The sequence below is a fragment of the Oncorhynchus keta genome, chromosome 22 (genome assembly GCF_023373465.1).
Source record: "Oncorhynchus keta strain PuntledgeMale-10-30-2019 chromosome 22, Oket_V2, whole genome shotgun sequence".
NCBI lineage: Eukaryota > Metazoa > Chordata > Actinopteri > Salmoniformes > Salmonidae > Oncorhynchus > Oncorhynchus keta.
In genome coordinates, this window is record NC_068442.1 from 26814646 (window position 1) to 26841428 (window position 26783).

Consider the following 26783-nt stretch of genomic DNA (forward strand, 5'->3'; position numbering starts at 1 on the left):
TTGGCTCCATCCATCTTCCCATCAATTTTAACCATCTTCCCTGTCCCTGCTGAAGAAAAGCAGGCCCAAACCATGATGCTGCCACCACCATGTTTGACAGTGGGGATGGTGTGTGTTCAGGGTGATGAGCTGTGTTGCTTTTACGCCAAACATAACGTTTTGCATTGTTGCCAAAAACTTCCATTTTGGTTTCATTCTTCCACATGTTTGGTGTGTCTCCCAGGTGGCTTGTGGCAAACTTTAAACAACACTTTTTATGGATATCTTTAAGAAATGGCTTTCTTCTTGCCACTCTTCCATAAAGGCCAGATTTATGCAATATACGACTGATTGTTGTCCTATGGACAGAGTCTCCCACCTCAGCTGTAGATCTCTGCAGTTCATCCAGAGTGATTATGGGCCTCTTGGCTGCATCTCTGATCAGTCTTCTACTTGTATGAGCTGAACGTTTAGAGGGAAGGCCAGGTCTTGGTAGATTTGCAGTGGTCTGATACTCCTTCCATTTCAATATTATCGCTTGCACAGTGCTCCTTGGGATGTTTAAAGCTTGGGAAATCTTTTTGTATCCAAATCCGGCTTTAAACTTCTTCACAACAGTATCCCGGACCTGCCTGGTGTGTTCCTTGTTCTTCATGATGCTCTCTGCGCTTTTAACGGACCTCTGAGACAATCACAGTGCAGGTGCATTTATACGGAGACTTGATTACACACAGGTGGATTGTATTTATCATCATTAGTCATTTAGGTCAACATTGGATCATTCAGAGATCCTCACTGAACTTCTGAAGAGAGTTTTCTGCACTGAAAGTAAAGGGGCTGAATAATTTTGCACACCCAATTTTTCAGTTTTTGATTTGTTAAAAAAGTTCGAAATATCCAATAAATGTTGTTCCACTTCATGATTGTGTCCCACTTGTTGTTGATTCTTCACAAAAAAATACAGTTTTATATCTTTATGTTTGAAGCCTGAAATGTGGCAAAAGGTCGCAAAGTTCAAGGGGGCCGAATACTTTCGCAAGGCACTGTATTTACACACACACACACACACACACACACACACACACACACACACACACACACACACACACACACACACACACACACACACACACACACACACACACACACACACACACACAGAGAGAGTCCCTGTCATTGTGAGAGCAACTATTTCCACCAAGGTCTCTAAGACTCTGTGGAGAGTAGCATGCGCTAATCCAGGCTCAGCCAGTCAATCTCTGGTGTAAAATGTCATACAGAATGACATTGTGCCGCCTTTTCTTTGGATACAGCCAGACAGAGAGATGGGTCTGGTGAGGGTGGATGGAGAGTAGAACCTTTCTGACTGCTGTCAATTAAAGGACCACTGACCTCAATTAGGATGGCAAGCCATTACGTCCTTCTAAGCCAAAAGTGACATTCCTAAATATGTCTCTGTATATGGATGGAAAATGAGAAGTACTGTATATGACAACATTCACTCAGTTAGCAAACAAGTGACAAAAGGTTGTGTTACAAGTTCCTTGGCAACACCATTGTCATTATATTCCAATTATGTTTGATTTATAAAAGACAGTTAATGCTTATAGAAAATACCCACCATCAATATTTATATACAAAGTATGATGCACATACACATTGACACACTTTCTTCGTCCTGGCCTTGCGACCTCAGTCTCTCCGTCCTCAGAAAGACACTGAAATAGCCTAGTTCAGGGGGATTTCAGAGTACTAGTAAAAACATGCCTGTAAATGAAGGAGCCTCGTTGCTATGTTGCTTTGTTATTGTATCCAAGTGCGAAGTGGGTCCAAGTATCCCAGAGTGAATCAGAGCTCTCACACTCTGCTGCTCGTCGTCAGGACGGGACTTATAACCTTTCTGAAGTACCCCTGACAGATAATGTGCAGCGATATCATGTTCTTCCTCCAGTAAATCATGACAACAGCTGCTCTATGGAGGCATGATGTTCAATTTAGGATTCTGGATGGGATCGAAGACGATTTGACAGAAGGGAAACATACATAAAAGCTGGCAGTGAGAGTTGTTCTTATCCTAAACCTTTTCCTCTATAGGGGCTACCAAGGAAACCGGACTCCAACATGACATGTTGATGAAAGGGGAAAGCAATGGCTTATACACACACACTTGTAGTTTTCCTCCATCTTGTATTTCTTCCATTAAATAATGCAGCAGGGACAACGGATAAAAACATGAATCAAGGCCATCTGTAAAACTTTCCCTGAGTCCTTTCCTCAGACTCTTCCATTGCTAGGTAGGAAACATTGAGCACTCACATTCCTTGCTTTCACAAAGTTCTGTTGACATCCTGTGATTTATGTTGATTGTGGAAACGTTGAATAATCTTTGTTGTTGCTTCATCAAACTTGTGAGTGACAACAACAACATAGTGTTTTGGGTACATGGCTCCTGTACATTCAGCAAATATGCTCTGACAACATAAATAAACAAATAGACGTGGTCATGGTATTCTTATTTGAATTGGTTGAAGCCAAGTAATTCTGGAATGGAAGATACCCATCACTGCTACTTGTGTTAGCAGTGATGAGCCAGTAAACCAGTATAAACCCGAGCAGATGTCAGGGTTATTAATGTTTGCTTCTAGAAATACCCTGCGACGAGCCGGTCTGTGCTGGTCAGTGTCTACTAACTGGGGTGAGTGAGACAGACTAGTGTTAACTGAACCCTGTTTACAGGAGTTATTTCTGGATGGGAAGAGCTCTCTACAGAACTGGACAGGAAGTGTTTTGTTACCCCTCAGCTGTCTGAGTGTAGCTTTAACTTTTCATATCGTTTGGTGAACTGTATTTTTTTTCCAGGGTACCCAATGTTGCTGGGAGATGGAGGGAAGGCAGCCTGAAAACAAGGCCTCCTATCTGTGCAGTAGTACCTTCCTATAGCAAGGCAGGAGGAAACGCCAAAATGTCTGACTCCTAACATACCATCAGAGCTGAGCTGGATGAATGGGCTTGGGCCCACTAAGAAAATAGATACCCTCCATTTGTAGCAAGTAGACATTAGATACACTTGAAGTGGACCAAGAAGACCCCTGACAATCATATCTGTTTTCATAGTCCATTTTCTGAGAAATTGGTGTCAGGCTGTTGTTAAGACCACGCAGACAGAACTCTTCAGAATGAAGTGGCAGAGGGATCTATTGCTCAGAGAAGAGCTGCAGCAGATCAACATCTGTCTCTTCCATTCCTCTCTGTGTATACAATGAAGAGATTCCATGTTATGTTTTCTGTACTTAACTGTACCAATGTTGTTGATTTTGTCAAATAAATGACCCGAGGCTTATTAATAAAGACTCAAACTCAGTAAAACACATTCGAGTAGTAATTTAATTGTTTTTGCAATATGAACTGATATTTAAACAATGGTTGAACATATTCTTACAATTCACCCATCTTCCATAAAAGAAGAACAATGTAGGCTAATTCATGAAGCACTTACTTTCAATAAATGAATTACACCAATCAGTCAAGAGAGTAGCACACCCCTTTTTAAACATAAAGAATGGAGGCATAAAAGGCTCTTGGGCACCGCAGTGTGTTTAAATCTAATCAAATTATATTGGTCACATGCACATAGTTAGCAGATGTAATTGCAAGTGTAACGAAATACAACACAGCACATTGGCTAGTTTGGAGATTTAATTTAACCTACAATGTTTTGTATCAAAAATATTGCCTTTTTGACAATGTTCTTAAGCCCAAAATTAACCTACAATATATGTGTATTGATCAAAAAGTGTTTATGTTATTTTCACACACTAAAGAGATTTGTAAGCACTGTGAAAGGCCACCTGTTTCCTAATGTATCTGGGCACTTAAGTGCAAGTGCAACCAGGGGCATCATGCACCCCAAAAATCTGAAAGGGCACAAAGTATGTGAGGATGGTTTTATTTTTTCAGCTTCATCAAGAGCCATAATCATTATTCTTAATTCTATGTAAAAATAATAATAATAATAATTCAGCATATCTAAGCATATGCCTAGAGCTGTCTGTAATCCTCCTGACTGATTCTTTTTTTAACGAAACTTAATATGCTTCTCTGAAAAAATCTGGGTAAAAGCTTGAAAGGAATGTGTCTCATTCTGTAAATTTAGTTATTGTTTGATTTTCTAAAGTCTACCAACCTTGCCAGCAGGCATGCCAGTTAAGATAGTTAAACAAGCAAGCTACTCTAACTTGATTGATAGCCTGTAATGTCTTCTTAGTAGCTAGTTAGGAGGTTGGAAACCTATCTGAGCTAGCTAAAGCTAAAGGGCGAGCTAGCTAAAGCCAACCTCCTAAACTTCCTGTGCCCCCTATGGGCATGATGCCTCTGAGTGCAACAAACTATTATCAGTTATAAATCTTTCAACTCCAAAGTGCTCTACTTTACCTAATTTGGATTTAGCTTAGTCGCAATAGCATTTGTAAAGCAATGATATTGTAATTCCATGCTCTTTATATTCTGTTATAGCAAGACAGTGCCAAGGAAGCATAATGTGAATGACCTGTGTTCAGTGTTTCTGCACTGTTGCATAGAACTCTAAAGCACCCTATTGAGAAAAAAGAAAGGTGCTCGTGGGTTGAAGCCATATTGGGGGTATTTTTTATTTTGCACACGTAGTCACACACACACACAAACACACACACATGCAAACACATACAAACAGGCAGTGATACCAAGCTGGTACTCTGTTCCTAAAATAGCCATAGTTGTGCACACACAAACATGTTGTCTAGACCGGACACGCATGTGCGTCCATGTGTGCCATCATGATTTTGTACATCCACACGAGACACGATCCAAGACACGCAGGATGAAATATAAAAACGAACTCTGAACCAAATATATTAATTTGGGGCAGGTTGAAAAAAAAATGAAACACTCATGGGCATTTAGCTAGCTAGCTTACTGTTGCTAGCTAATTTGTCCTGGGATATAAACATTGGGTTGTTATTTCACCTGAAATGCACAAGGTTCTTATTTTCTGGACCTTTGTAGAATTTTGACCAATTTGAGTCACACAAAAGTGGTTGTTCTCTACTCTGACATTTAATCCACAGACAAAACAGGAAACCTAGTTAGTTTCTAGTAATCTCTCCTCCTTCAGTTGTAGTAGTAGTAGTAGTATTCTTCTTAATGAGTTTGAGCCAGTCAGTTGTGTTGTGACAAGGTAGGGTGGGTATACAGAAGATAGCCCTATTTGGTAAAAGACCAAGTCCATATTATGGCAAGAACAGCTCAAATAAGCAAAGAGAAATGACAGTCCATCATTACTTTAAGACATGAAGGTCAGTCAATATGGAACACTTCAATAACTTTTTAAGTTTCTTCAAGTGCAGTCGCAAAAACCATCAAGCGCTATGTTGAAGCTGGCTCTCATGAGGATCACCACAAGAAAGGAAGACCCAGAGTTACCTCTGCTGCAGAGGATAAGTTCATTAGAGTTAACTGCACCTCAAATTGCAGCCCAAATAAATGCTTCACAGAGTTCAAATAACAGACTCATCTCAACATCAACTGTTCGGAGGAGACTGTGTGAATTTGGCCTTCGTCGTTGAATTGCTGCAAAGAAACCACTACTAAAGGACACCAATAATAAGAAGACTTGCTTGGGCCAAGAAACACAAGCAATGGACATTATACCAGTGGAAATCTGTCCAAATTTTAGATAATTGGTTCCAACCGCCATGTTTTCGTGATACTCAGAGTATGTGAATGGATGATCTCCCCATGTGGGGTTCCCACTGTGAAGCATGGAGGAGGAGGTGTGAGGATGTGGGGGGGCTTTGCTGGTGACACCGTCTATGATTTATTTAGAATTCAAGGCACAATGAACCAGCATGGCTACCACAGCATTCTGCAGTGAATCACCATCCCATCTGGTTTGCGCTTAGTGGGACTATTATTTATATGACAATGACCCAACACACCTCCAGTCTGTGTAAGGGCTATTTGACCAAGAAGGAGAATGATGGAGTGCTGCATCAGATGACCAGGCCTCCACAATCACCCAACCTCAACCCAATTGAGATGGTTTGGGATGAGTTTTTCCTTCAAAGTGAAGGAAAAGCAGCCAACAAGTGCTCAGCATATGAGGGAACTCCTTCAAGACTGTTGGAAAAGCATTCCTCATGAAGCTGATTGAGAGAATGCCAAGAGTGTGCAAAGTTGCATCAATGCAAAGGGTGACTATTTGAAGAATCTGAAATATAAAATATTTGTATTTGTTTAACACTTTTTTGGTTACTACATGATTCCATATGTGTTATTTCATAGTTTTCACATATTCACTATTATTCTACAATGTAGAAAAAAGTAAAAGAAAATAAAGAAAAACCCTTAAATGAGTAGGTGTGTCCAAACCTTTGACTGGTACTGTATGAGTACATTTACTTTGCAACGCTCGAGCACACAACGCAAGCAGTGTGATCAGCATGTACAGTAAGGTCTAGATTCAATCAGATCAAGCATTAACCGATAACAGACACTCTCACAAAGAGGATGTTTTGGACGTGTTGGAAGTGGTGTTGGAGGTGGTACTGCATTGGCGTGGTAAAATCAGTGAGCAGCTGCTCTTGCAATCATTGTTTCGAAGCCACACCCCCACTCGCGCTAAGAATTTTAGAATGAGAAAGTGTAGGCTATATAGAAATAATTGGCAATGTCCGCTTTAGGTATAATGCCGGGAGCCATTTGTGGATTTGACAGCTCTAATGCAGTTCCACTTCTGACACCTTCAAAACAACCGCTATGTGGATGTCGGCTAAAGCGGATCTGATTGACTAGATCCCTGACTCACCTCTAAGCCAAGGTGAATCCTGACACTGGTCACCAACACAACATGGCTCAAGCCAAGGGAATTCATATGTACTGTGGTTTTCTGAAATTACACTGAACAAAAATAGAAATGCAGCATGTAAAGTGTTTTATATTTTATGAGCTTAAATTAAAGCTCCCAGAAATGTTCCATACTCACAAAAAGCTTACTCCTCTCAAATGTTGTGAACAAATTTGTTTACATCCCTGTTAGTGAGCATTTCTCCTTTGCCAAGACAATCCATCCACCTGACAGGTGGGGCATATCAAGAAGCTGATTAAACAGCATGATCATTACACAGGCTCACCTTGTGCTGGGGACATTAAAAGGCCACTCTAAAATGTGCAGTTTGATCACACAATGCCACAAATGTCTCAAGTTTAGAGGAAGCTTGCAATTGGCATGCTGACTGCAGGAATATCCACCAGAGCTGTTGCCAGAGAATCGAATGTTAATTTCTCTACAATAAGCTGCCTGCAACATTGTTTTAGAGAATTTGACAATACTTCAAACTGTCCTCACAACCGCAGACCACGTGTAACCTCGCCTGCCCAGGACCTTCACATCCAGCTTCTTCACCTGTGGGATCGTCTGGGACCAGCCACTCGGACAGCTGATGAAACTGTGGGTTTGCATAACTGAAGAATTTCTGCACAAACTATCAGAAATCATCTCAGGGAACGTCATCTGTGTGCTCGTCGTACTCAACAGGGTCTTGACTTGACTGCAGTTCGGCATTGTAACTGACTTCAGTGGGCAAATGCTCACCTTTAATAGTCACTGGCACATTGCAGAAGTGTGCTTATCATGAATGAATCCTAGTCTCAACTGTACCGCGCCATATCAACTGTGCTGATATCCATGTTGTGAGGAGGGTTACGGTTTGGGCAGATATAAGCTATGGACAATGAATACAATTGCATTTTATTGATGGTAATTTGAAAGCACAGATATACAGTGACGAGATCCTGAGGCCCATTGTCTTGCCATTCATCCGCCGCCATCACCTCAGCAGGTTTCAGCATGATAGTGCACGGCCCCATGTCGCAAAGATCTGTACACAATTTCTGGAAGCAGAAAATGGTCCAGTTCTTCTATGGACTGCATACTCACCAGACAGACATGTGTCGCTCTGATTGAGACAAATGGTGGTCACACCAGATACTGACTGGTTTTCTGATCCACGCCCCTACCCTTTTTTAGGGTATATGTGACCAACAGATGCATATCTGTATCACGTGAAATCCATAGATTTATTTAAATTGACTGATTTCCTTATATGAACTGTAACTCAGTAAAATCTTTAAAATTGTTGCATGTTGTGTTTATTTTTGTTCAGTGTAGATGTACAGGTCTTATCTCAGACATGAACCATATGCTTATCTCCAGCTTCTCTCTCTAGTTGTCTGTCTCTCCTTTCCTTAAGTTCACTCCACCTTGTTTACAGCATGTCTGTCTTGCTACCAGTCTCTACAAGCAGAGAAAAACACCTCTCTTTGGAATTCAAGATGGTTGGATTTCTTCTTGTTCCCTCTAAAGCCATTTACAGGTTAAAAGATCATTGTGAGGGAACCGGAAGGATAAACTATAAAACCCTTTTGAGGGTACAAAGTTTTGAAACTTAATAGTAATGTCAAACGTGTAGAAAACATTTAGTGGTTTTGTTAAGTGGTGATCAGAATCACTCGAATACACCCCATCTGATTTAGAATTGCATTTGATTTTTTTCTTTTTTTCTTTCCAATTCAAATGATTAATAGTGAGTAGATTTCATTTAACAAGACATGATACACATACTTTTGTCCCCGATCATAAACACATTCAAATATAGCCATCATTAGCATTAACAAGCATTAACAATTAATAAGCATTAACAACCTTATTAACAACAGGAACTCCCTCAGTAACAAACCACTAGTTTTAAATGTGGTTAAAAATAACATGGCATTACAGGAAACAATAGATATAATGTTTGTTTTCTAGATACATACTGTAAATGTTGAACATGTTTTAAAACTGCAACATTAACCATAACAATGGAGGATATATTAGCATTGTTCCATATTTGGTTATAGTACCTCAGGCAAAAAGACAGCCCTATTCTGTGGTACAGGTTAGTACAAAAATATAGCAGGAAATGAATATAACATTCTTAAAAAGAAGCAGAGAGACATTTGAAAATGGGTAACAAATGCTATTAAAACTTTTTATATATATATGCAGTGGCTATAATTTGTAATCTTTTCACAATTGTAGGCATAGCAATTTATGCATCACATCGAATAACATCACCTTACAGTTTGTTGCAACTGATTGACTGGTGTGTGACTTAATATGGGGAGTATTATAATAAAAATATCTCATTTGAATCAGAACTCATCTTCATTAGATTCAAGATAGACTGTGGCAACTCTTTTCTTATGAGTGACCTTCAGTGGGGGATCCTGTCCTTGGCCATTATTTACATCCACCTGGAAGGGGAATGACTTCTCTGATTGCCTCAGCTTGATGTGCTTCTCAGTGACATCAGTTGAGGACTCTCCTCCCTGTCCCTCACTGCTAGTCACCCAGCACATCTCCTTTGTGTCCAGGGTGTATCCTCCCTCTGCTCCAAGGTTGGAGGCGCATAGAGCCGCCATGATCTGCTCCTCAGATACATCATCCCCCTGCTCCCCCAGCTGCCCAGAGTCCTCTAGAGTTGTTGAGCTCTTGAGCTCTGCCACAATAGTCGTGGTTCCGTTGTCAGAGGACTGGTGTACTTTCTTTATGTCCACAGATATGTTCTGAGGACTATCACTGCCGCGTCTTGTGAGGAGAGCCAACTCTTCTTTCAGGCTCCCTGACACTGTTCCTTGGAGCTGCTCTAGGGCTCCCCTCAGCTGCTCTTTGGGGTGTAAAGTTTCCTCTCTCAGATATCCAAGCATTGACTCCTGCACTGTGGGGGAGACACGGATGGTCTCCTCTTCAATGATGCACTCTGAGTAACTATTTTGGGCCAAGGAGTGGTCATCTTTCATGTACTGGCTGTCCGATGCAGGTCTGTAACTATCGCTTTCCTCAACAAACATTCTGTTCTTTGAGACTTCCCCCTCCTGGTAGTACCTTTCATCTGAAAAGTCGTCCACCATTCGTCCACCACTGGGGGGTCGTTCACCATGTCCATATGATGCTATACCACCACCCTCCTCAGGCTCTGACAGATTTCCATCAGGTGTGGAGACAAAATACTCTTGAGACTCTTGGTTGTGGCTGTAGTATGGAGATTCACTATCTCTGAAGTCTTCTTGGACCTTCACAGATCCACCATTACTGCCATAGTTTGCTGCTGTCATGGAGGTTTTCATTACTTCAGCACCACTCTCATGGTATATGGTGCCATGAGGGTCATTCTCTAGTTCTTCAATCTGAAAGAACATTGAAGAGGGCTGGGAGAACTTGGGTGTGGACTTCTCCTCAAACTCGTACTCCTCGTCACTGTAACCCTCCACTGGTTCCTCGATGATCTCCACATTGACAGTCTTGTTTCCCATGTCCTCTCCTCCATGCAGCCCAAGGCTGAGCAGATTCTGAATCATGTTTCCTGTTGCAGTGCCCTTGATATCCTCCAGTGACACGTGTTTCACTTCCTTGCTGAGAAGTTCCTCCAGTGCAAAGTCCTCTGACATATCCAGCTCCTCCTGCACCTTGGACTCCAGGATAATCTGTGTCTTTGTTGACCCATCCTCCTTCTCCGTTTTCTCCACATGGTAAGTGATCTTGGAGTCTGGAGATGAGCTGCATACCTTTCGATCCAAACCAGCAGGTTTCATGACCTTCTCAATGAGTTCCTCCATAGACACAGAGTCTAGGACCATCTTATCACTTGTCGTGGTTGCTGTAATGCTGCCATCTTTGGCATGCATCTCGACATTCTGAAGACCAAATGCATCTCCTCTCACCTCTCTTTCAACTTGCCTCTCTGCTTTCTTTTTGCTGTCCTCCTCTGTGTTTCTGCTAAGACTCATCATTGGTGGTGACACTATTCTTACTGAATTGGGGTCAGCAGTGGGTGAGGCAATGGGACTGGATGTGTTTGCTGTGCCTCGAGAATGGTCAAGAGAATCCTTAGCTGAGTGTTGTGACACCTCTTTGATTCTCACACTCCTCTCCTCCACAACTTTCTTCTGAGCATCTATATTTTTCCTGACCGTACTCTGGGCCACAGGTTTAACGGTAGTGGAGGAAGAGCTTGAGGATGCAGACTGGGATTTAGTGAATGAGACCATGTCCCTTCTGGTGGTAGGACTCTGATTCCTGTTGTAGCTGCTTCCTTTGACTGAGATAGGTATAACCCTGGAAGGACTGGTGCGACCATACTGAGATGGAACAGGTGATCTTCTCAAGCTTGAGGTTGGCTCCATGTATTTCACATCCAGATGTTTCCTTACATCCTGTCTGGTTGATGTGAAAACTCTTGGTTTGTACTGTTGTGGAGGCATCATCTTAATATCTGAGGTGGAGAGTGAAGCACCAAATGAATGTTGTTATAAATTGGGAAATGTCTATCACTGAATATACACTGAGTGTATAAAACATTATGGGCACCTTCCTAATATTACATTGCATCCCCCCTTTTGCCCTCAGAACTACCTCAATTCATCAGGGCATTGACTCTACAAGGTGCCGAAAGTGTTCAACAGGGATGCAGGCCAATGTTGACGCCAATGCTTTCCACAGTTGTGTCAAATTGACTGGGTGTCCTTTGGGTGGTGGACCATTCTTGATACACACAGGAAAAACCCGTGAAAAGTGTGAAAAACCCAGCAAGCATTGCAGTTCTTGAAACAAACCGGTGCGCCTAGTTTCTACGATCATACCCCTTTCAAAGGCACTTAAATATTTGTCTTGCCCATTCACCCTCTGAATGGCACACATACACAATCCATATCTAAATTGCCTCAAGGCTTTGACATCTTTCTTTAACCTGTCTCCTCCCCTTTATCTACACTGATTGAAGTGGATTTAACAAGTGACATAAATAAGGGATCATAGCTTTCCCCTGGATTCAGCTGGTCAGTCTATGTCATGGAAAGAGAAGGTGTCCATAATGTTGTGTACACTCAGTGTATATACAGGTAACTGACAAAATCATGGAAATATGATGAATACAAAGTATATTGAAAGCAAATGCTTCCACACAGATGTGGTTCCTCAGTTAATTAAGCAATTAACATTCTATCATGCATAGGGTCATGTTTAAAAACTGCAGGGCAGGCCATTATTTTGGCTACCATAGCTATGCCCCTATAGGATGGCAATTCCCCCCATCCACAGGGCACGAGTGGTCACTGAATGGTTTGATAAGCATGAAAACTATATAAACCATATGCCATGGCCATCTCAGTCACCAGATATCAACCCAATTTAACACTGTTCTGGGTCGTGGGTCGTTCTGGGCCCAAAGTCCTAAGTTGATGTTTGCTTTATTTTGGAAATTCCCTGTATATACAGTAAGTTTGTAGAATTGAGTAAAACAAATAAATACTCCCAAAAGGATGTAAGCAATAGAAAAAATGTCTAAAGTAAATTTACTCTCAAATGTATACAGTGCCTTGCGAAAGTATTTGGCCCCCTTGAACATTGCGACCTTTTGCCACATTTCAGGCTTCAAACATAAAGATATAAAACTGTATTTTTTTGTGAGGAATCAACAACAAGTGGGACACAATCATGAAGTGGAACGACATTTATTGGATATTTCAAACTTTAAAAAAAAATCAAAAACTGAAAAATTGGGCGTGCAAAATTATTCAGCCCCCTTAAGTTAATACTTTGTAGCGCCACCTTTTGCTGCGATTACAGCTGTAAGTCGCTTGGGGTATGTCTATCAGTTTTGCACATCGAGAGACTGACTTTTTTTTCCCATTCCTCCTTGCAAAACAGCTCGAGCTCAGTGAGGTTGGATGGAGAGCATTTGTGAACAGCAGTTTTCAGTTCTTTCCACAGATTCTCGATTGGATTCAGGTCTGGACTTTGACTTGGCCATTCTAACACCTGAATATGTTTATTTTTGTACCATTCCATTGTAGATTTTGCTTTATGTTTTGGATCATTGTCTTGTTGGAAGACAAATCTCCGTCCCAGTCTCAGGTCTTTTGCAGACTCCATCAGGTTTTCTTCCAGAATGGTCCTGTATTTGGCTCCATCCATCTTCCCATCAATTTTAACCATCTTCCCTGTCCCTGCTGAAGAAAAGCAGGCTCAAACCATGATGCTGCCACCACCATGTTTGACAGTGGGGATAACGTTTTGCATTGTTGCCAAAAAGTTCAATTTTGGTTTCATCTGACCAGAGCACCTTCTTCCACATGTTTGGTGTGTCTCCCAGGTGGCTTGTGGCAAACTTTAAACTACACTTTTTATGGATATCTTTAAGAAATGGCTTTCTTCTTGCCACTCTTCCATAAAGGCCAGATTTGTGCAATATACGACTGATTGTTGTCCTATGGACAGAGTCTCCCACCTCAGCTGTAGATCTCTGCAGTTCTTCCAGAGTGATCATGGGCCTCTTGGCTGCATCTCTGATCAGTCTTCTCCTTGTATGAGCTGAAAGTTTATAGGGACGGCAAGGTCTTGGTTGATTTGCAGTGGTCTGATACTCCTTCCATTTCAATATTATCGCTTGCACAGTGCTCCTTGGGATGTTTAAAGCTTGGGAAATCTTTTTGTATCCAAATCCGGCTTTAAACTTCTTCACAACAGTATCTCGGACCTGCCTGGTGTGTTCCTTGTTCTTCATGATGCTCTCTGCACTTTTAACGGACCTCTGAGACTATCACAGTGCAGGTGCATTTATACAGAGTCTCGATTACACACAGGTGGATTGTATTTATCATCATTAGTCATTTTAGGTCAACATTGGATCATTCAGAGATCCTCACTGAACTTCTGGAGAGAGTTTTCTGCACTGAAAGTAAAGGGGCTGAATAATTTTGCACGCCCAATTTTTCAGTTTTTGATTTGTTAAAAAAGTTTGAAATATCCAATAAATGTCGTTCCACTTCATGATTGTGTCCCACTTGTTGTTGATTCTTCACAAAAAAATACAGTTTTATATCTTTATGTTTGAAGCCTGAAATGTGGCAAAAGGTCGCAAAGTTCAAGGGGGCCGAATACTTTCGCAAGGCACTGTAGTAACACAAAGGTCCCGGCTGAAAGTATGACTTATTTGAAAGTTATGTACAATACCTATGACTCTTCCTCTTGACTGCAGATGCTGCTGATGATCTCCTTCAATAAGAGCCCTATAGAGAAACAAAAACAAAATGACATTAAAACCAAGGGTACATACATGGCATTGGAATGATTTGATTTGTATTCTTAGGGCAATATTGCTTCTTCAAAATTAAGCAATGGTTTGTTTTCACACAAATACAAAATCACCTCACGGGAGGATGCTGATCTTTCTGCCCTGCCATCTCAAACCTCAAATAAAACACAGAGGTAGGCTACCAAACGATGAACACAACCCATGGATCTGGCCATATACAGAAAAGAGCAGAGGTCAACAACAACACTTTACCACAACAGACCAAAAGACATCTAAAAACAAACATATTGTACCAGTAAAGTTGAACAGCTCACCTACATCTGCAAAGTAATGGCTCCAAAAAGTAAGAGTTGGAAAACAAAAGCTATGAGACTTTGCTGAAGCTATAACCCCTGTGAAAGTCCCCGGTGTGATCCCGAAAGGCTGACCTAAAAATAACAGCTACAATGTGCTGCTGTCTGCTCTCTACTATTCTAATGTGAACACAGGCACGCACATCTAGTTTACAGACCAGCTTTCCCACTAACTCTTCAAGGAAGACATAAAGAGCCTAGGGAGACAAGGGAATATTATGTAAATAATATCCTTTATATAGGCCACAGACCAGATGACACAAAGAGAGACCCCGGAAGAGACCAAAAAGAGACTAGTGTTTGTATTAGATTTCTGAATTAAGCAATAATATGTGAGAAGCCATGTGTTTTACCATGACATTTTTATCATGGCTGTGATGTGGTCATAGCAACGAGGCGAAGCATGGTAAAGACATAGATATCAGACATGGTAAAAGGCTAAGGCACTACATCTCAGTGCTTGAGACGTCACTACAAACACCCTGGTTCAATTCCAGGCTGTATCACATCTGGCCGTGATTGGGAGTCCCATAGGGAGGAGCACAATTGGCCCAACGTTGTCAGAGTTTGGCTGGTATAGGCAGTCATGTTAAATAAGATGTTCTTAACTGACTTAACGAGTTAAATAAAGGTTATATTTAAATAAATTAAATAAAGCAGGATAACAAGTGTGAAGCAAGTAAGTACTGAAATGGCTATTTAATCTTAAATGCCATTGCTTGATATAACTATGTGCATGTATTGTACTAGTGTTGTGAGACTAAACTAGCCTCTGTTATGATAATATTGAAGTGTTCTTGAAGTGGTCCAATGTGAATTGTAGTGACATCGTACTAGTCTGCCATTGCCATATCAGGGCTCAACAACACAAATCACTTTAATACTTTTTTTCTAACAGAGATATAAATAGCAAATATTTCCTGTTCACCTAAGACCAAACTGTTTAGGTCTTGGCTGTTTACAAATGAGCAAAATATCCCTACAGATATCACTGTCAAGAACGTCGTCAGGGAAATGACCAGGGAAATGACCGGACCAAGGTGCGGCGTGGTGAGCATACATTTCTTTTTATTTGAAAATGTCACCAACAAAAACAACAACAAAAACAAACAAACAAACAAAGACAACTACCCACAACTAAGGTGAAAAAACAGGCTGCCTAAGTATGATTCCCAATCAGAGACAACCATAGACAGCTGTCCCTGATTGAGAACCATACCCTGCAAAAATATAGAAACAGAAAACATAGAAATAAAGAAACTAGAATGCCCACCCTAGTCACACCCTGGCCTAAACAAAATAGAGAATAAAAGCCTCTCTATGGCCAGGGCGTGACAATCACACTGTGTCACGTTCGCTGGAATAATTATCGGACCAAGCTGCAGAGTGATCTGGGTTCCACATCTTTATTTAGTGAAACACACAAAACAATAAAGAATAACGAAATGTGACGACAATGACATACAACTACCCATAAACAATATCCCACAAAACACAGGTGGAAAAAGCTACCTAAATATGATCCCAATTAGAGACAACGATTACCAGCTGCCTCTAATTGGGAATCATACAAAATCACCAACATAGAAAACAAAACTAGAACCCCCACATAGAAATAATAAACTAGACTAACCCCCCAGTCACGCCCTGACCTACTCCACCGTAGAAAATAAGGACTCTCTATGGTCAGGACATGACACACTGTAGATAACAGGAGTTAATATTAGAGAAGGCTGTCTGGAGGAATGCTAAGTGCCCCTACCAAATGGGAGGGCAGCAGAGCAGTTGCTTTGCAGCTACAGTGAAGGGTGAAACCACTATAAATACATTTCAAGTCCAACAACACTGCAGCATTAAAGGGTCAGTGTTGGGCCTAACATGACAGAATCAAATCAAATTTCTGGTTCGACAGGCAAAACCGATGTATACTAACTATACTGTAAAGTCTGCTTTGTAATTCTATGGTACTTTTAAGCCGCAATAATAAACTGACTGTAATTACAAAAGCACTACACCACAATTCTCTCAGAATTTCCTCAGAGTCAGCATTTTCAGCCACCTCCACCGATTTACTATGGTAAAAAGGAGCACTACACAAGCTCTAACCCATGAGGCAGAATGTAACATGACATTTTTAACTGCGCTTGGATCATGTGGGAAGTAAGGTTGTCAGTACTATGTCTTGGTAATTACTGTTGGTTGCATAACAGCAATCTCTGCTAAAAATCTCTATAGTGGCCACTATAGAACTCAGAAAGGACTAGCAGTACAGAAGAAGACATACCTGTAGTAAGCCACCTCCATGCCCAGATCCATCTTGACCTGCAGTAGCTGCTGGTGGTCTCTGACCTTTTCTGCCATGGTGTTGGCCAACATTTCCCGCTCCCGCTCCAACTGATCAATAATCACCTGCAAAGAGACCATGGAATGGAATTGTGAGCATGTGCATCGTCTTCTATCCGGTCATACATTTTTCTCAAATACTGTTATGAGACTATAATTATAGGGTTGGTCTATATGGATTACATATTAATGTATTTATTACATTGCTCATTACATATTGCAATATCAGATGTAGGGAATTCAGATGAGAGGTGGTACCTTGAATACAAATATAAACCCATCTTTCAGGCCACAATTTATTGTCCAGATTTGACCCTCTAATGTACCCATATGATCATTGTACTACGTGTCAGTTTCAATAAGTTATTTTGGTTCACCATCTAACCCTCTCGTTTCTCCCTCAGTAGGTAACAGATCCAATTGTATTGAGTGTGTACAGGTGAATGTGGCACTGCTGTTTGTGTTGTGCACCTGTTTTAAAGGCCCTTGAGACACCTTTCCTAGTCACCTCTCATTTAAAGGATAAGCAGGATGGACTGGCTGAATCATGTGTGATCCCTCATACGCATCAGACTAAACAGCTAGGTAAACAACTGTCCCTTTATGTCTAGTCTGATGTTTCACCGGCGGGCTCCCCAACTGGCAGCCCGCAGGTGAAATTTGTCCGTGGTTTTATTTGGTTTTCTGAGCTAAAAATAATGATAAATAAAAAACGTTTGTTTGGAAATGAAAAAACACCAGGAAATCCACTCCAAGTGATTTTAGTTTTGGGATTTTTTTCTCACGTATTTACATGCATAATAAAGAAACATCATTTAATACAAATATAAGCAAGGTTTCAAATGATTATGTTTTAGTCAAATATTATATCTGTTTGGGCTTCTTGCGGTCAATTTGCAGTCTACAAATGATTGGTAATTATGTTCCGGCCCCCTGACCATTAACTCAAAAAGAAACGGTCCCTGGCTGAATCTAGTTGATGATCCCTGACATATGCATCCCACTGAATGAGTGTCAGGTTAAATTTCAAACCCATTTCCAGGAATTTGAATATTATTTTGAACAATTAAACATCACTTAAGAGTTTATGACAACATTATGCACCTTGAAATTAGTTTGGAAATGTGCATGGGAGTAAAATGCTTGATCTGCTTGGTAGGGCTCCATCGTTAGTAGGATACTGAGGATTAGTCTCTGTGACAGCTAATTGGTTTAAGTGGCTGGTACAGCTAACAGTCGTAATACGTTTGGCCATTCAATCCTTTTAGTCTGGCCTGAAACACTGAACTGGTGCAGAATGCATGTTTCTCTGTAGTTATGAGGGAAGTTATGGGCCTTCCACCACCCTGGGGTTGCCATTTTAATGGCACAGGCCTATAAATCAAAGCTGCTAAGATTATTTTCAAGATTTATTGACTTCAAAACCATCGACCAAGTGTTGATATCATCTATAAGAGGCGGTGGGTGTGATACAACCAAATGTCACTCCTCACTGTGGTCCCAACAGGCCTGTCAGGGAACAGGTGCTGGTTGATAGTTTATATGGAGTAGTTGTGCTCATTTAGAATCGCAAAGTAGTACAAGGCCCCTCCAAGTAGGAAAGTGATACTTCACAAGGAGGTGAGGCTCATGTATCAATTTCTCAGTTCCTGCAGTAACCTTTGCTCCCATTTTAATTCCTGTAGGCCAATGTGATTGAAGTACATGCACAAATATATGCACATTTTGTGTCGTTTAAACATGACTTTAAAGCATACTGTGAACATTATCATTGAAGAAATATCTGATCAATAAAGTCATAGTGAAACTTCAGAGCAGTATAATTTATTAGAAAGGAGGTAAAGGATCCATCTCACTCATCATAATAATTATGCATCATAGTATAAAATATGATAATGAGAAATAACTGGAAAAAACGAACAAAAAAAACGATGTTTGAGATTGCAGCAATTGAATTTACTATGGAGTAACAATACAGCTCTTTCTCCTAAAATAGTGGGTGTGGCACCTAGAGGAGGAGGCAGTCATCGCTAATGGAAATGCTGTGCGATATGTGCGCAGCACCAATCATGTTGTAGAAATGCATGCATTACATAATCCATGAACAGAACCAAAAATAACCAATTTCTGCATTGTTATGACTTTTGTATATATACACTGTCAAAAGACAGACACTGAATGGTGTCTAAATATTGGATGCAAACCCCATTTGCTGACCTGATACTGGGTGATGTCCCCGTGGAAGTTCTCCTGCATGTATATGAGCTGTTCCTCCAGGTGTATTTGAATCTGACCTTGCTTCTCAACCTCTTTACGTAATTTGTCAAACTCTGAGGCATACTGCATCTTTTCCCTTTGGAGATCATCCAGCCTCGTCTGGTCCGCGTTGATCGATTCCTCCATATCTTCGACCTTCCTTCGATACACCTCTAAGGTGTCAGTCCATCCTTCGGACAGGCTAAGGGCATAATGTTGCATCTCTTCCATCGAGACCGCTGAAGGACCATGGTAGGTTTGGGTAACAATAGGTCGTGAATGCACCTGACTCCGGAGCTTGGTCATTTCTTGTCTGTGTGCATCCTCAATGAATTTGTACTCGTTCTCAAGCTGGAACAGACGTTCTTCAAGTTCCCCATTGGTCTGTTGAGCTTTATGAAGCTGCTTCTCGCAACCTTTTAGCTCTCCACCTATGTCTTTGCATACTACCTGCTCCTCACAACACATCAACTGTAACATCTGAAACTCTTGCCAAACCTTCTCTCGTTCAGTCTCGGCTCGGGACTTTTCAAAAGATAGTTGCCCCGCCATTCTCCTCAGGTCTCGCATTTCGGCCATACATTGGTTGTCCCATTCCACGGTCTTCTCTTGTCTTATCTTGTTTATTTCATTTATGAGGATTGCGTTGTCATGCTCCAATTGCATTGTTCTTGACAGGTACTGTCCCAGTCTGTTGTTGAGCTCCTGTAATTGATATTTTTCGGCTTCAACGCTTCTCTTGAATTGTAACATATTGTCATTTACAAACTTTACGCCTTCGCTTCTTTATATTTCAGTACGGAGAAAATGTTATTCTGGTCTTAATTGCGAGTGCGTCTGGGAGCAGAGCTGTGATGCAACTCAGCATGAGGGCTTGACTTGTTAAGTGCAGAAGGTGGGCGGAGGCTTAATCAAGGCTCCCAGCGGCTCGTTACCCTGGCAGATGTTAGTGGGTTGAAATTCTTATTTGCTTTTCCTATGTTGGGCTATAGCTCTACCAAGTGGAGAGAAATTTACGATGCAACCGCACACCCGTTCCAACAGAGACAGTTGACTACACCCTAAAAATAAAATAAAATAAAAATGTAACCATTTTTTGAAAACAAACTGTTCTTGATTACACTTCACAGATATAAATGTTATTCATTGGTAGGGATTCTAATTTCTGCACGTACAGAATATGTCTGACTCATCTGCCTGCTTAAAATGGAGAGTATATCAGTCGCGCGTAATGGACGCAGATGAAGTCTCCGTGGTATTATTAACTGGTCTGTGTTACTTTTAAAGTTTTATTTCGAAGTTATATTAGGCTGTTGTGTGTTGTATTCACAGCTAAGCAAATGTAAGCTTCTGCTATGTAGGCTATTGTTTGGCTACTGGAATGGAAAGCGCTGGTGTTCCCCTTTGTACAGTTCTGATTTTATTTTTGATCAGGGTTCGGACCTTTCAGAGAGTACTTGGTAAATCCTAGTTGGCAGGCAGCTCAGGTAATGTAACATGTTGGATATCTCAATTGAATGTGTACATTTCATTCAATACATTTAATTATTGTGCAAACTACATATACCATGTTGAGCATTTGCAATAGGGTTTGGAGAAGGTTGGTCTGGGAGAGAACATTAATATCTACATTAAAGAGGTACCAGTGAGCTACATCAAATCACCGCAGGTGATAGTTGGCATGTGGGAAACTGTTAACCCAAAAATAAATATGCATACCATGATGGGAGGGGGGGTTGGAAAAAGAGTGCAATCCCCTTCGAACAGTCAAATAACTCAAATATGTCTTGCTTCTTTACCTGTGTCTATACTGCTTTTCAGCCCCATTACTGTACAGTAATCACATGTAAAGGTTGACTTACTGACTTTTCTCTGTGATTCCCAGTTTGCCATACACCTTGGAATGGCCCCGGGCTCTAGAGGCATCTCTCTGGAGCAGACAGGCAAGAACCATGGTTACAGAGATAGAGATGTGTGTGCCTTTTGTCCTGTTAATCATTGCTGCATTGAGGGAGGATCAGATAGACTAGACTCAATCATAGACATGAGGTCCCTTTCCAAGGACCTCAAACAAATGGGTCTGGAGGTAATCTACTCAAGGGACGCAGGAAGGTAGGGTTCCATATATCCCAGACATACTGTACATCAATAGTAAAGACAATGATTTGTAAGGCATTCCCTCTTATCCAGGTACCTGTGTGATTTTGTGTATTACTGCTCTCTGCACCATGGCCATGGGAGGGCAGCCTTCATCCATGTGCCAGCCTCAGGCAGCCTGGCCACTCCTGAAAGACTGGTACCAGTGCTGCAGACTGTCATTCAGGCCATGCTCAACCAGCTGGAGGCCCTACAAACAGCCAAAGACCACATGACAACTGTCTCCAAGACTCCCGAAGACCCAACCATGGCTACCTCAGGCTTAGTGTAGTCCTTCTGTAGCTCAGTTGGTAGAGCATGGCGCTTGTAACGCCAGGGTAGTGGGTTCGATTCCCGGGACCACCCATACGTAGAATGTATGCACACATGACTGTAAGTCGCTTTGGATAAAAGCGTCAGCTAAATGGCATATATTATTATTATTATTATATATTAGTGCACACAGGAGATGATGCATGACTGGTTAGATCATCCCACTCATATTGTTACTATTCATACTGTAACAATGTGTTGTAAACAGTAAGTCATTCTGCTAAATATACAAGTATGGAATATAGTCAGGTATGTTGAGATGTGGATAATGTATAACTCATAAGCAATCAGTCATGACAGCAAGTCATCATTCTCATTCACTTCTCATTCACTTTTTTATTCAAATTTTAAGAAAAAAATACAAGAAATTCTCATAGATATACATTAAGAGAATGGCATGTCAAAAATACACCATCTCAACTATACGTGTGAAAAACCAGGAGGCCTCAGATACAGAACTTGCAAAAAGACAGTCTAGCCAAGCTGTTTAACCAAATCTATTTGCCAATCATTGAAATGACTCAGAGATTCAGATTTTGTGAAAGTATAGGTAAATAAAAACGAAGTAAAATCTTCTCAGTAGATCAAGGCCCCTTTTTGAAGTTGTCGGAATGCAAAGCAGAACAACAGTGCCTGAAAAATTATACTGATAAACCTCAAGCTCATTATTGCGATTTGATTGCATGGATGCATCTTCTATAAACCTGAGGTTTGCATATAGGAAATTCTGAAGAAAATACAATTACAATTATATTAATAATATTTGAAATGAAACATTTTCAGTCAATCTTATCTCCATGTTTGCAAATTGGCAATGCAAAAAGAAACCATCTCTCTACTGTAAACAACTCTTCTTAAAACTCTAGTCATGCTATTTACTCTCTGCCATGACTACCCGTAATCTACTGAACATGTCTGTCCTATTTATGTCCATGTATCTACTTGAGTTGTGGTTATAATAGGTATGTAACCCTCTGGTAACTAAGGAACACAGCCAGCATTCCAAGAAAACAAATAATCACTTCGCAACAGGCCAACCCTTTAACCAATTTTGATAACTGAAAAAAAAAGAAATACATATCACATATCTCTATCTTTCATCATTACAGACACTAACACTTGAAACACTACATCTAAATGTGAAACACTCCCATCCATTACACTGTACTCAACACCAGTAGCACAGGGCCCTTGTTAAAACGGTGATCTGAATTATTTCTTAAAAATCTGGTAGTGTATACATATATATATAGCCATTTGTTTCTGCCAATTCATCCAACCAAGTCTCTTTTGCTGCACCCCCCCGCTTGGCTTTGTTGACCTGTGAACCCAAAAACCTTTCTCCATTCCGCTCCATAAATCAGAATCATGTTTATATGCCCTCAACTCCACTTGTCTTTTGCTCTACAAAATCAGAGCATCACCTTTCTATGAGGTCTAAATCCAACCATGCCATCTCAACTACACTTCCATTGATATTGGCCCAGTCTTAGAGGATTTACACCCACAGATTGAGACACCCTTTTTGAAGCAGCGCCATTATCAGCAGCAGTAGAATAGAGAAAGCAGGGGGTGCAGTCTTAAGACTAATCACAATGAGGAGGATCATGAAGATTACAATGAAGGGACATTAACATCAACTACCTCAACATCTGAGTCTATTCAGAGGTTAAGTTTATTCCAAGCCAATTGGAACAGTTTAAAAAATCGTAACGGGACAAAAAAAATACTACGATATTTGAATGTGGGAGCTTTGTAGGTGCTATTTAGAAAAGTTAGTCACTGGGAGCAGGTGGATAGGATGGAGAGATTAGATGATGAAGGAGTACAGAGGAACCAACAGTGTCCTGTCTGTCAGATGCATGAGGTGGTGGCGCAGCAGCAGACGGCTGTAGATGTTCTTCCTACAGTTGCTCTGCTTTGAGACATCCCTCCCAGGACAGAGTATGTGGTGTCTTAACCTGTGTTTGCCTTCATGTACCACAATTATTCCATATTGACCTAATACCTCTCGAACGCCAGTTATTTCCACAGTCAACTGCTCCCAGCAACATAAGGGACAAAGCTTATTTTCATAGTTGTAGCACTGACTTTGAGAACTTGTGGGGCTATTGAGTGTAGGAGTATGTGAGTATGGTTTATGTTGTCTTCACTAAGAGGGTTTCACAGAAATAAGTGCCATCAGTTTTACTTTAGGGGAAATCAGTACTTTACATAGGATATTAGCAATGACCAGTTTTACAAGACGAAATGTGTAAGCTGTAACCAGAAGCCAATGTTGGCAAACATTCTACAGGAGTTGTTTCGATGTCAGTAGTGGTTTAGTTATCCAGAATTCAGGCTAAAGACAAACATCCTCTGATCTACCTTGTTTTCCAATATACAGTACATTACAATAGCAAAGGATTTCTGTCTTGCAAAATGTCTTGAATGATTAAAGATGATAAATGCAATGTTTCCCATTTTTTGTATAAAAAAAATTGCTTGACTCCAACATACTGATTTGTTTGAAATCTACCTAAATACATAGATACAATTGAAAATAAAGAAGTTATCGTTATCTTGGCAGCTGTATGATCTGAGGATTTGTTGTTGTAAAATCCTTGTTTGCGGAGGAGGTGAGATGGGATTTCTGCAGGGTGTAGCTACACATGAGGACACCGAGGTCCAGACCTCAGTAATTATTTTGAATTTAAAAAAAGGAACTCTCAACTTACTGTTGAGAGTTAGAATAATAGAATACACAAGGTGCAATTTAGAAACTTGGCTGTGCATCAGCAGTGTCTCTCTTGTGTATATGTCACTGATAGTCACTCAATCAGCCCATGTCAGAAAACATTGTAGATTGGTAAATAAACTCTAGTTAGCTATCTAGACTTGTAGTAATCATGGCCAAATTACTGACCGGGAACGCAGGGCATGTGCCCAGGTGCCCAGACCTCCAAGGGGCCTCCATTGATTTAGTTAGTTACTCTCACTCAGATATCATATTAACATGGCATAAGTCATGTGTAGAATTGCAGGAAATTAACTATAAAACTGCAACAACAAAAAAGTTCTGTTTAGCAAACGTATTTGTTCACCTTTTGTTAATAAAATACTTTTTCTACTACACAACTCTGTACATTTTCAATTATAGTTTTTCATCTAATTGTATAACTAGTAGGCTATGTATTTGTAGAACAACTGAGGTGAATGAAGCTACAGCAACCAATATGACAATGGTTGTTTTTGCTGTTCTCCAAATAGCATTTGGCAGTTTTTAAATTGTATAGAAATGCAGTAAATGAGATTCTACTTTATTAAAATGTCTTGGCTACGGCCCTGGATGTCTGAGTTAGCTGTGTCCTTCTCTCTACCAATACATACTGTACTGTGACTTTATGTAGCCTACTGTAAACACTTCCTATCACAATAGTAATTTGATGTTATTCTAAGTTAGCATTATTAGGTAACCAGGTTAGCATGTTAGCGCTCAAACCATGAGAGTCGGACTTAAGCCATTTCCTGAGAAATACAGGCCAGTCAATGTCTTTTATTAAATCAAACCTGTAACATAATCTGTACCACATACATTAAAAATCCTCATACTTTCTCATACTACCAACATACTTTATTTTCTATTTAAAATCTTTGGACCAGCAGAAAATGTTGTTGATACAGCAATCGTTAAGCATACGGGACTAAATAGAATTAGAACCACACGAGCTACATCCCATCTCCACTCCAACCTAGGTGTGTGTGTGGTGTGTATTGATAATGAGGTCTACCCGGATCCAGAGGACTGTGAGGTTACCTTATACGGACTAATGAGAAAAGGTGAGATGTACTTTTGTTTTCATACACATACATATACTTTAAAAGAGTGAGGTAGATATATACTTGAAGGGAAAAAAAGAAAAACATCCCCAGTCATGACACCAAAGAAAATACATATAAAAAAATCCAACTTTATACTGAATCATGGGGCCTTTATACAGTGATTTAAACTGATATCACAAAAGGAAAATTTAAAAATAAATAACAATCCTACAGAGAGAACCTTCAAAAAAGGAAAAAATAATCACCAAGCAACACTTTTTCAAAAGGAGAAGTGCTTCAAAAACATTTTTCATACCGACACCCCCACTAAGACCTATTCCATTCATGACATTGAAATGTGACCACTTCCCTGGACTTTAACCCATCCTTATTTGGTTTACAGATGCCATGTTTAAGGAGAATAACAACAGATACTGTTTTCACTTTCATCACAAGAAAAAGAGTATGACAACAGAAATTAATCGAATGATAAAGGAGAATAAGCAGTAATGCTGCGTTTGAAATCTAAGACACAAAAAGAGAACCATGATTATGGATGAGTCTTCTTTGAGGGGATGGTGAGTGGTTGGGATAATTAAGGCAAACAAGACAACCCAATTAGCCCTATTAATTGAGAGGCAGGAAAATGAATGGGTTAAAACACCAGATGCAGTAGAAAAAAAAGAAAATCCTGTGGAACTAATCCTGACTTCAAAAGGAGGCACTGGGGGAGGCAGGTGTACTGTACATTTCAGTGTGGGGCTGGAGGGGAGGGGAGAGGGCACTATTGGACTCGACAGAGAGGTGAAACAAGCAGAGGACAGTAATGAGAATGTATGGAGAAAGCAAAACCTTTACTTCGACCTGAGATTGAGTTGCACCTAGGGGGGAATAACTAGGCGCAGTGCTAGACAACTGGTACAAGAAGGGTGACAAATGTACACGCTCACACATGGAGCTAAGGTGTCCATTCAAACTAATAATAATAATAATAACAATAATAATATAGAAATCTACGAAAAAACAATGCAAAGGAAAACATGTTCATAAAAAAGTTAAAGGCAATGGAGAATATGTGGTGATACAGACAACCTTCTGGGGTAAAGAAGAGAGAAAAGTCATTTTATATCTAAATTATCATTTTCTTTGCTTGGAGAAGTATGATGCATAAGAAATGGACTGTAGTGGAGATCATAAACTATTAAACCTGAAGGATTCCTTTTATATATATATATATATATATATATATATATATATATATATATATATATATAGGATTCCTTTTATTTATATATATATATAGGATTCCTTTTATTTATATATTCCTTATATTTATATATATATATATATATATAGGATTCCTTTTATATTATATATATATATATATATATATATATATATATATGACATCTAA

General features: G+C 40.2%; 2 protein-coding genes and 2 long non-coding RNA genes across 4 annotated transcripts; 3 read left to right on the forward strand and 1 right to left on the reverse strand.

The window, feature by feature from the left end:
* Nucleotides 1-206: 206 nt before the first annotated feature.
* LOC127910616 (uncharacterized) lies at nucleotides 207-13882 on the forward strand. Its single transcript, XR_008075460.1, has 2 exons — nucleotides 207-745; nucleotides 13729-13882. It is a non-coding gene; the product is annotated as an uncharacterized LOC127910616 (long non-coding RNA).
* Nucleotides 1565-3349, forward strand: LOC118401240 (uncharacterized). The gene is made up of 2 exons (XR_004829210.2): nucleotides 1565-2273; nucleotides 2839-3349. It is a non-coding gene; the product is annotated as an uncharacterized LOC118401240 (long non-coding RNA).
* On the reverse strand, nucleotides 3346-20035 carry LOC118401241 (synemin-like). Its single transcript, XM_035798595.2, has 4 exons — nucleotides 19061-20035; nucleotides 16785-16909; nucleotides 14066-14121; nucleotides 3346-11327 (listed from the first exon to the last, which is right to left on the reverse strand). Exons 1-4 carry the CDS (start codon nucleotides 19850-19852, stop codon nucleotides 9208-9210), a joined length of 3093 nt encoding a protein of 1030 aa, XP_035654488.1. The 5' UTR covers nucleotides 19853-20035; the 3' UTR covers nucleotides 3346-9207.
* Nucleotides 20036-20424: 389 nt separating this feature from the next.
* pgpep1l (pyroglutamyl-peptidase I like) lies at nucleotides 20425-22387 on the forward strand. Its single transcript, XM_052474964.1, has 3 exons — nucleotides 20425-20586; nucleotides 20985-21211; nucleotides 21290-22387. Exons 2-3 carry the CDS (start codon nucleotides 21003-21005, stop codon nucleotides 21525-21527), a joined length of 447 nt encoding a protein of 148 aa, XP_052330924.1. The 5' UTR covers nucleotides 20425-20586; nucleotides 20985-21002; the 3' UTR covers nucleotides 21528-22387.
* Nucleotides 22388-26783: the final 4396 nt, after the last annotated feature.

Coding starts and splice junctions, on each gene's coding strand:
- LOC118401241 (XM_035798595.2), bottom strand. CDS start 19,852: ATGTTACAATTCAAGAGAAGCGTTGAAGCCGAAAAATATCAATTACAG. Junction 14,122..16,784: donor ATGGAGGTGGCTTACTACAG/GTATGTCTTCTT, acceptor GTTTCTCTATAG/GGCTCTTATTGAAGGAGATC. Junction 11,328..14,065: donor GTCAAGAGGAAGAGTCATAG/GTATTGTACATA, acceptor TCTCCACCTCAG/ATATTAAGATGATGCCTCCA.
- pgpep1l (XM_052474964.1), top strand. CDS start 21,003: ATGGCCCCGGGCTCTAGAGGCATCTCTCTGGAGCAGACAGGCAAGAAC. Junction 21,212..21,289: donor TACTCAAGGGACGCAGGAAG/GTAGGGTTCCAT, acceptor CCTCTTATCCAG/GTACCTGTGTGATTTTGTGT.